This window comes from Daphnia carinata, chromosome 6 (assembly GCF_022539665.2).
Source record: "Daphnia carinata strain CSIRO-1 chromosome 6, CSIRO_AGI_Dcar_HiC_V3, whole genome shotgun sequence".
In the NCBI taxonomy this organism is placed as follows: Eukaryota; Metazoa; Arthropoda; class Branchiopoda; order Diplostraca; family Daphniidae; genus Daphnia; species Daphnia carinata.
Genome location: NC_081336.1, coordinates 7639509 through 7649086, shown reverse-complemented (window position 1 = coordinate 7649086; position 9578 = coordinate 7639509). Strand labels below are relative to the sequence as shown.

The 9578-nt window shown below is 43.1% G+C and overlaps 1 protein-coding gene across 6 annotated transcripts in view; it reads left to right on the top strand.

Annotated features, from left to right (window-relative positions):
* The first annotated feature begins 101 nt into the window (after positions 1–101).
* Positions 102–9578, top strand: part of LOC130702216 (multiple PDZ domain protein-like) — a 31385-nt gene continuing 21908 nt past the window's right edge. For 5 of the 6 annotated variants that reach the window (XM_059495879.1, XM_059495877.1, XM_059495881.1 and 2 more), the window contains exons 1-7: positions 102–251; positions 322–381; positions 453–904; positions 1370–1485; positions 7684–8269; positions 9213–9347; positions 9418–9576. In XM_059495879.1, the coding sequence (XP_059351862.1) occupies positions 366–381; positions 453–904; positions 1370–1485; positions 7684–8269; positions 9213–9347; positions 9418–9576 (1464 nt within the window). In that variant the 5' untranslated portion in view covers positions 102–251; positions 322–365. The remainder of the gene's footprint in view (positions 252–321; positions 382–452; positions 905–1369; positions 1486–7683; positions 8270–9212; positions 9348–9417; positions 9577–9578) is intronic. The other variant, XM_059495878.1, reaches the window with a different exon arrangement.

Here is a 9578-nt window from a genome sequence, read left to right as displayed (position 1 = left end):
AATAGCTTCAAAGAATTCCGCTGCAACGAATTAGAGCGCTGTGTAAATATGCGCAGATAGGAATTCCTTTTGTCTGGCCTGTGGCTTAGAATACGAAAACAGGTGCATTTTTTCATTCACTCCCGTGTGTTGGCTTTTTTTGGGAGGGCGCCCGAACTCTTATGTTGAATTAACGTTGTTTTTTTTTGTTTTTTTCTTTTATTTCTTTTGTCACTTTTTTACGTTTCGTTTTCAGTTCGATTCGTTGTGAGGTACGTTATCTGTTATAGTAGAAAACGTGTGTACGTCGTTATTTAATTGTAGTATAATTCTCTCTTCAAGGCTTCACGAAGGTGAATAGCCGCGTGTATTGAAACGCTGTGGGAATGCCCGTAACATCAGGTGATTTGAGCGATTACTCCATCCGCAGATAGAATCCACTAGCATTTTATTGGTTTTCTCTTTGACTGTAGATGCCAAACGGGCCCTTGCTCTTCTTGAGCGAGTCCAACAAAGGGTTGCAGCCAACGACGAAGGAAATGGTGTGGCCTCTCAAGTTCAAGCCGACTTGGATCTGCTCACCAGCCTTCTACAGAACCCTGTACTGAGGAACATCTTAAAGCTGGAAGATTCTCTTGAGGAATTGAATCAACATCTTGTGCATCACCCATCCCTTCTGCCTAGTGACTTTGATATTGACAAGACAGGCACCCTTGTTGTCAACCAAAACATCCTCCAAACTCACCGTAGGATCTCGTCTAAAACAAAAGGAGGAAAGTCAAGCCCTGCTCTGAGTAATGCAAGTTCATCCAAGCAGTCAACAGTATCCCCAGAAACCCACAAAAGAGAAGTGGCTAAAACCGCGGCCGCCTTTCAACAGTCTATATTGCAAGCGGCCGCAAAGAGAGAAATCATCGCAATTCAGGTAAATAAAATACGGTACATCGACAGAGCATTTCGATGCCTTTTGACCAGCCATTTCTCCTATTCGTCAAACTCAAGTCTTGAAAGTTCGAGTGCCCCCCTCTTCTACAAGCGCTCTGTCGAGGAGTTGCGAAGATAATATTCATAAATCGTGATGCATGTAATCTCCTTTCTGGCGGTTTCGTAAAGGAGGAGCGTGCTTTTTGGCCCGGAACATTGATCAGCAGAATTTGATTGAAAACAGCGTGTGTAATTTGGTCTTTTGACGTGATGCGTGAAAAGAGTCCGAGAGTTTGAAGTTTAAATGAAGTGCTCTCTACGAGTCCCCAAAGTCCTCAACTCGCCTTCGTTCCAGTTGAATCAATAAGTCTTTCTTCCCTTTCGATCTCCCCTTTGTTCCATTTCTATTTTTTTTTTTTATATTTAAAGGGAGAAAAACTACAGTTTGTTACTTTTTTTCTTTTAGCTGAACAAGCCGGAAGGACAAAGCCTCGGATTCAGCGTCGTTGGATTGAGATCGGATCACAAAGGCGACTTGGGTATCTTCGTGCAGGAGATCCAACCCACAGGAATTGCGGGAAGGTAGGATACCACACCCTTCAATATTTTGTGTGTACGAACATTTCGAGCGCATTCTTTTCATCCGACGTCGTTGGCAACGACAAACTACGTCTTTCACATGCCCTTCTTTTTCTTTTTACAATGGAAATCCGTCCGCACATTGAAGAGTCCCTACTCCTTTTGTTGGCTTGCATTCCCCCCCCCCTTTTTTTTTTCTCTCCATTCGCCCAAAAAAAAGTAAACAAGACGTTGTCTTATTTATTATTTTCGGCCAGCGAGATCGTTTGTTGACAAAGAGCGTTGAGATCGCGCATGTTTCGTGCACGTGAAAGCCCAGGATCTTTGAAAAAGAAAATCCCACTCGTAGACATCGAGTTTGAAAACGTCCAACGTGAGGCGCTGAGGTCGCCGATGCAGAAACGCAGTCAAATGTCGTGCCGTGAAGAAGCGAATGTTTTGCGCAAACTCGTAGGATAGCAGCCATCGGGGCTGTCGGGCGCAGTCGAGCTCCAAGTCCTTGAGCGATCGGGGTCTGTGATAGCGTCGACATGCCGACGCCCGTCGACGTCCTCGCACCGCCCATACCTCACGGATTGTTCCCTGTGTGATTCTACATTTCTGTTTTGTTTTTGTTTTTTTTTCCTTTTTTCAATTTTTATTTCCTCCAATGGCGTCTCGTTTCGTTTCGATGCGGGTTTTTCTAGTGCGCTAAAAAAAACAAAAACAAAAGGAATTGAGAAGAGACAAACAAAGAAGTGTGTGGAGGGCCTCTTTCGATAGGCAATCATCTTGACTCTCTTTAGTGACCAGACGTGTGTGTGTGTGCCCATTCATTTGGAGCTTCGATAGGGGCTTTTAAAAAAAAAAAAAAATTTCTTTGGTGTTTCACGGACGTGTACGTGTCGTTTTTTGTGCGTGTGTGTTTTCGCCCCCGCTGATGGCTGCGCCAAATGTTCCACACAACCTCATCTCGTTCATCTATTGATCTCGCGCACGACTATTTTCTCTTTCGTCCACGGTCAATGGCGTTGAGAGAACATCGCGGGCCGTCGCCCTTGTAGCGGCCACTTCCACCTTTCTTTTCTCGCACAAAGACTAAAAAACAGATCGGCAAATTTGAAGGAAATATTAAAGAAGCTCATCCAGGGGGGGGGGAGGGAGGGGGAACCGTGGGAAAAAAAAAGTTGAACAGCACTCGCTCCTCGTGCTTCTTTTCAAATCCGCGCCGGCTAAATCCGATCCGTGTTATCATCGTCCACAAGAAAAATAAAAATTGAAGTGAAAAGAGTAGAGAAAAAACAAAAAAAAACACGTGATTTTTGTTTTCTTTTTTCTCATTTGAATTGAGAAAATTTAAATCGAGTGTTTTTTTGTTTTGTTTTTTTTTCTGTGCCCATCACCTACCTCCCCCGAACAACAACTGGTGGAAAAAGCCGGCGCACGAGCAAACCGATCGATAGGTATTTATTTATTTATTTTTTTTTTTCCCCTCTTCCAGTGAGGACCAGCTTATTGTTATCTCGTTTTCTTTGATTTTCTTGCAATAATAACAAAAAAAAAAAAAAAAAATCGTAGTACATTTGGTTGGCCAAGTTTCTCGTGGTGGCCGGGAGGTTAAAAGCTTCATAAGCTGTGCGTGTGTATCCCTAACAGTTTGCCATCCGTTGCTTTTTTATTGTTGTTATTTTTCGCGTGGCAGCGCAATGTTGCGGCGCGCTCGTGACGACAGTTGCCGTTCTCGCCGAACACACGAGCCACAACTGGCGAACGAACGCAGGCGCAAAAAAGGAAACAAAACAGCGCCGACACGAACCATCAGCTTTTTTGAAAAGTGGTGGCGTTTTGCTGCTGCTGTTTTTTTTTTCTATTGTCGTTGCACAAAAAAAAAAAAGAAAATCCGAACGAAAATATTTAACACATCTAAATAGATAAATAGCCCGGACTCGGTCTGCAAGGGTTCTGCAACCTCACTCAGCCTATCCCTTTTTTTTTTTTTTTTGAAAAAGTCTCACGAACACGTTGCTATTCAAATTCAAAAATGGCTGTTTTGGATAGTTTTTATGCTGGATTGCCTCGTTGTACCATCGGCCATGGTGTGGGCATTCCATTACGTGCGCTCATAATCTGTACGCTTTTCCTGTTATCGAAGGACGGCGGGGGGGGGGAATGCGGGGTTGAACGGGAGTGTAGACCGGGATTTTTTTTTGGGGGGGGGGGGGGGAGCGTTGACTTTGTGTCGTGGGAAGAAGCGTCTCGGGGTAAAAAGACGCTCGTTTCCGCAGTCGGCGCTACAAGTTGAATCGATTTGTTATGTCCTACATGGATACCGGTCTCTGCCCAGTGACCGTTGTTTGTTTGTTTTTTTTGTTTGTTTTTTTTATTATTTAATTTTGAAATCAATTTTCTTTGGATCCGTCGAGGTTCTAAATTGAAGATTTTTTTTTTTTTTTTTTTTGTGGGGGGGGGGGGGAATGAAATGAATTCAAGTTGATGATTAGCACAAAAAGAATTTGAAACTGGAAGTTGGTCAATGGAAGCAGAAGGAGGAATAATAAAAGACCAAAGGCGGTTTTGGATTTTTTTTTTTTTTTTTTTTTGGGATGTCGTTATTGATTCTTATCTCTTCTTCTTTTTCCTCCTCCGTGCCCTTCGTTCTTTTCTTTTTTTTTTTTCGCTCAACCCGGATGGTTCACATTTGCTTGAAGCGAACGCAGTGAACTGGTAAAAAGCCAAACGGACAATGCCCTCACGATGAACTCAACGGGCGGAAATGATAGAAAAAAAAAGAAGAAGAGAGAAATAGAAAGAATAGAAGCCAACATTTGCGTTGCTAACGAATTTCAAAGCGGTCTGCAATGCGAATCGTTGGGGCTAAAGAAAAAGGAAAGGAGGGGGGGGGGGATACCATCCATGTCTGGCTTGACTGAAATGATCCAGCAATTCCGTTTGCTTGATCAATAAACTCCGGTTGATGTGACCTCGTTCCATTTTTTGTGGGTTTTTTTTTTTTTTTTTTTTTTTTGTTTTTTTTTTTTTGGGGGGGGGGGGGGGGGGGAGGATTCGTTCAAAAGTTGCAGCGTTCGTTGTCTCGTGGTAATAACGCAAAGAGAATTTTTTTTTTAATGAATATTCATATGTTAAGCAAAATGCTTTTGTTATTCTGCCAAGTGGGGGAGGGGGAGGAGGGTCGAGCAAAATGGCCGCCGTTCGTTTTTTTTTTTTTTTTTTTTTTGTTGCGCTCTGTTTTTCCACTGGAATCGAATTACACTTGGAAAATTAGATTTGGTGCGCACGCTATCCCATCCCCCTTCCTCTTTTTTTTTTTATTGTATAGACACAAAGAGAGATTGCCGACAATGTTATTACCTTGCTGGATGGCGACGCTGGGACAGAAGAGATTGTCCATAGGAAAGCGGGGGAGACGCGACTAAAAAGAAAATGTTTTTGATCGTCGTTATCTTTTAGCCGGAAAGGCCTTTTATAGTTGCGCCATCACGTGCTGTCTGATGTTAGAAAACGTTTTGTTTTTCTTCTTCTTCTCTTCGATTTTTCAATTTTTGCTTCGATTGGATTTAAAATTTGGGATTATGGTCGACTTGATTATCGCTAGAAATTGGCTATTCGGAAACAGGAAGTGAAAGATACGGGCAGTTGCGATTTATTAGGCGGATCCATTTCTTATTTTCTTGGAAAAGAAAGAAAAAAAAATTTTAATTTCGTTTGCCTTTTTTTTTTTTTTGCATCTGTCGTATTTCTTTTCTGTTGGATAATAACTAGCTAGCTGCCGCTCCTCTTTTGCCTCTCTTCTTGTAGACTTAATGTTTGCGCTTGCTCCTTCCCTCTTTTTTTTTTTTTTTTTTTTTTTTTTTTTTTTATGTTGACTCCTCTTGTGTAATGCTCCGCATCGTTGTAGATCGATATTGTGCCTCTCTCTTTTTTCGAGTTCCTCCCTTTTTTTTTTGCTTTGGAGAATGGCATAAACTCGCCACAAAGAAAGAAAGAAAGAAAAATTGGAAGGGAAATTAGTTTAAAAAAGAGAAAAAAAGGGAGATCAAAGTAAATAATAATAATAATTTAAAAAAAAGAACGAGGAAGAAAAATAAGAGATGAACTCGTGTTGAAGGAGCTGCAAGATCTTTGGCCGTTCGTGGTCGTCGCCTATTTTATGTCTGGTACAAAAAAGCAGGAACAATAATGGATTGGAGAAGGGTAACTCGGTTCTGTCTGGAGGCTACCACTCTGACAGAACCACTCGTGTTCCATGTAGTTCTGTTCCATGTAGTTTCTCTACCACCGCGTTTTAATTGGATTTCGCGAGAGAGAGAGAGAGAGAAGGACGTGAGACGAGAGACCCCCCCCCCCCCGTCCGTTTCTTTGCGTCCAATTACGGTGAAGCTGGAATAATCCATTATTCGAACATTCCACCTGGATTTTCGAGAGGTTTGTTTTCGTTTTGCAATGGGGGAGGGGCAGGGCCTTTTCTATTTTCAAACCGGAGGGGGGGGGGGGCGGGTTTCGTACTTGTGCACTTCGTCCATATGGACTAAGGCTAAACAGTCGCCATTTGCCCCCATCTCTCTCTCTATGTCTGTGTGTGTGTGTGTAGGAAATATCGATCGCGTTGCGTGGTGGAGTAAGGAGCTACCGCAATGAATCGATCCAGCCGTAGCGTCCCTTTTTCAGTCCTGGATAAAGAAAAAAAAACAACAAAAAGAATCTACAATTCCAACCCTCCCACTTACTGATTAAAAACTACGCCATTATTTTTATTTTGTCCATCGTCATAACTCATTGTTTACCTTTTTTTTTTCTTTTTCTCCCTCCCTGCTTTTTTTTTATTTATTTATTTATTTTTTTTTTATTATTTTGTGAGGATGGATGGGAGGAGAAGAGAGAGTGCGCGGAGGCATGTGGACTGGGAAAAGATGGATGACTGGTCCGGCCGACAGAGACTGTGTGTTATTGTTGTTGGATTGGTTACCGGGGCCTCATGATTTCCCTCCCCCTACCTTTATTTTATTTTTATTTTTATTTATTTTTTTTATCGATGAGTTAAGAAAGGATAAACACAATGTTTGCTTGTTCTTTCTTCTTGTAAATTTTTTTTTTTTTTTTTTTTTTTTGTTTTGTTTTTTTTTAATTCTGCGTTGTTCTTCGTTGCCAGTATGGACTCTCCCCCCCCCCCCCTCGCTGTCTTTGTGTTTGGTCTCTTCTTTGCGGGGGAGGGTTAACAGCATTTCCACTCACCTCATTCCACAGGGGCCTTGCTTATTACATAATTTCATGACATAATGTTTTTGCTTAAGTAGCGTAGTGAAAAAAAAAAAAAAAAACGGAACAAGTTATTTCCCATGTCTGTACCGCAAAACACGATGAGAATCATCATCATTCTTTCTGCTTGGCTATATCCGCCATGTTTGTTTCCAATTTTCTTGTTTCTTTTTATGGAGTAAGGAAAAGGCAAAAAAAAAAAAAAAAAAAACGAAACGGGGAGTGTGACACGATGCGATTTGCCAAGGATCCGTCACGTCCGAAACGGCGGGGGGGGGGGGGGGGGAATGTAATGTATAGGCCCTATTTCTGCCTCCCATCAATTGCGATGTGTGGCGGGACTTTCTCGTCGGTAGACTTCGTTGGTGCTCCCCCCTGCAAAAAAATGGAAAGCCGAAAACGAAAATTGGTCTGTGAATGCTTTTTGTTGCCTTGAATTTCGTGGCTTTTCGTCAAAGAAGATGCAGCCTTTTTTTTTCTCTTGGTTTTTTTTTTTTTTTCCCTGCGTACATACCCATCGAGGATGGGAGACGCAACATCAACAACAACAACAACACACTCTACGTTGCGTATGTATCTATCGTTTTGCCTTCGCTCTCTTTACCCGAATCAGAAAAACAAAAACAAAACAAGGAAAGGAAAGGAAAGGGAAGGGAAGAAAGAGAAGAGAAGAAAGGAAAAGTGGGAAGGATCGATAGGCCGCCAGGGAGTGTCGAAAGAGGTTTTTTCGTGAGCAGAGAAAGAGAAGAGAAGAGGTTGGTGTATTGCCTTTCGCTACGAAAAGATGGAAGAATATTTTACATGATGCGCCATTTGCCCTCGTTTCTTTTTCTTTATTATTTATTATTTATTTATTTAAAATGTACACGCATTTTGCAGTTAATTCTGTTTCGTTTGATGTGGCATTGGCGAGAGTTTGTTTTCATTCATTTGTTTGGCTCGTGACAGAGATGGTAGACTGGCCGAGGGCGATCAAATTCTGGCGATTGACGGACAAGTGCTGGAAGCGGCCATATCGCACCAAGCGGCCATCGGGATCTTGCAGAGGGCTCGCGGCGTCGTCGACTTGGTAGTGGCTCGCGGTGTCAACCCGGAGGTGCCGCACATCCCGCTCATCGCTCTACAGCAACAGCAGCAACAACAACAACAGCCTTCGTCCATTATCGAATTGGCACACCAGCAGCAGCAACAGTTGCAGCCGGAACGAGGAGAGGACGGGACACAAGAGGACGTTGAAAAGCATCAGCAATCGACGAAGGGAGGGCAGCAGCAGCAGCAGCAGCAGCTGTCGCCGGACAGCGACAGCACGCGCAGCCCGAGTAGTCAGAGTAGCCAGCGCAGTGCTGCCGGCGGCTCGTCGCGGTCCGTTTCGCCCCAGCAACAGCCGGCCGCCGACGTCGCAGCAGACGCAATCAAGAACACGAACGGTGTCGACGTGGTCGAGATCATCACACCGACTCATCTAGCAGCCACTTTGCTTGGCCGTTCGCCATCCGCCCTGAGTGACGCATCCAAGACTGGAGCCGATATGGTGGTGTGCAATACTACTCTTCTTCCTTTCCCTTTTCTTCTTCTTTCATTTTATTTTTTTTATTTGAAGTTTAAATATTTTGGATTTTTTTTTTTTTTTTTAAGGAAGGTAGTTTGGCTCCCCACCTCCTTTTTTTTTTTTTTTTTTTTTTTTTTAGTTGCACGGTGTAGGAAAGAAAAGGTGACGTGAGGCTATTAAAAAAAAAAAAAAAAATATGCGGACTGGAGTGTGTCGATGTTTTAACAGTGTCAGCTCGTTAGCTAATGAGCGGCAAGCGCCAATTCCTTAATTGGATGTTTAACTTTTGGGCCGCGTTAGAAAAATGCCTTGGAAAACAATTTGCACTCGAGCGCGGAAATGAAACGCATCCATCGGATGGCATTTTGGCCATCAGCAAGGAGAAAGTTTGGCGAAAGGGTCATGGTTATGCCGAATGAAGTCCGGCTGCTGGCCCAGGAACATCGTACATTATTTTTGCTTTAAAAAAAAAAATAATAGAGAAATAAGAAACGAATTTGAATTTGAATTTGAATTTGAATTTGAATGGCCCTTGCGTCTAACGCATACGCCGTTCTGTCCGTGTCTCGATGGTGGGCAACCCCTTCCACTTTCGAGTCACTTGTGCCAACCGGGCAGATTAGACACGATTCATTGCACTTCGTCTCCTTATCTCCCCCCCCCCCCTCCCCTTTATTATTTACTTTCTTATTTTTTTTTTTTTTTTTTAAATCTTATTGTGAGGAAGCGTTTCGATATTGTGAAACTGGGACTCGACTTACAAGGGCCCCACTTCTAACTCCCCGCACGTGATTGTATTTTTGGTTGTGGTGGTGGCTGTTCGGGGTTCTCTTTTATCTTGTTCTCCAAAGCGTCACATGGTCTAATTGATTTTCTTCCTCTTGTCGTCTTGTTTTTTTTTTTTTTTTTTTATTTGAATTTAAAACAGCTGAACACGGAATGGGCCCAGGTGGAAGTGGTCGATCTAATCAACGATGGATCCGGACTCGGTTTCGGCATCATCGGTGGCCGAAGTACGGGCGTTGTGGTCAAAACCATCGTGCCCGGTGGAGTCTCCGATCGAGTATACATTTCAATTCATTTCTTTTTGAAAAATGAATTTCTTCTCATTTTGATTTGATTTGTCTTGTCAGGATGGACGTCTGCAGAGCGGAGATCACATCCTTCAGATTGGCGAAGTCAGTTTACGCGGAATGGGATCTGAGCAAGTGGCGGCCGTTTTGCGCCAGTCGGGCACTCAGGTCCGTCTGGTGGTTGCCCGGCCTATTGAACCCTCATCGCCCGATTATCAGGT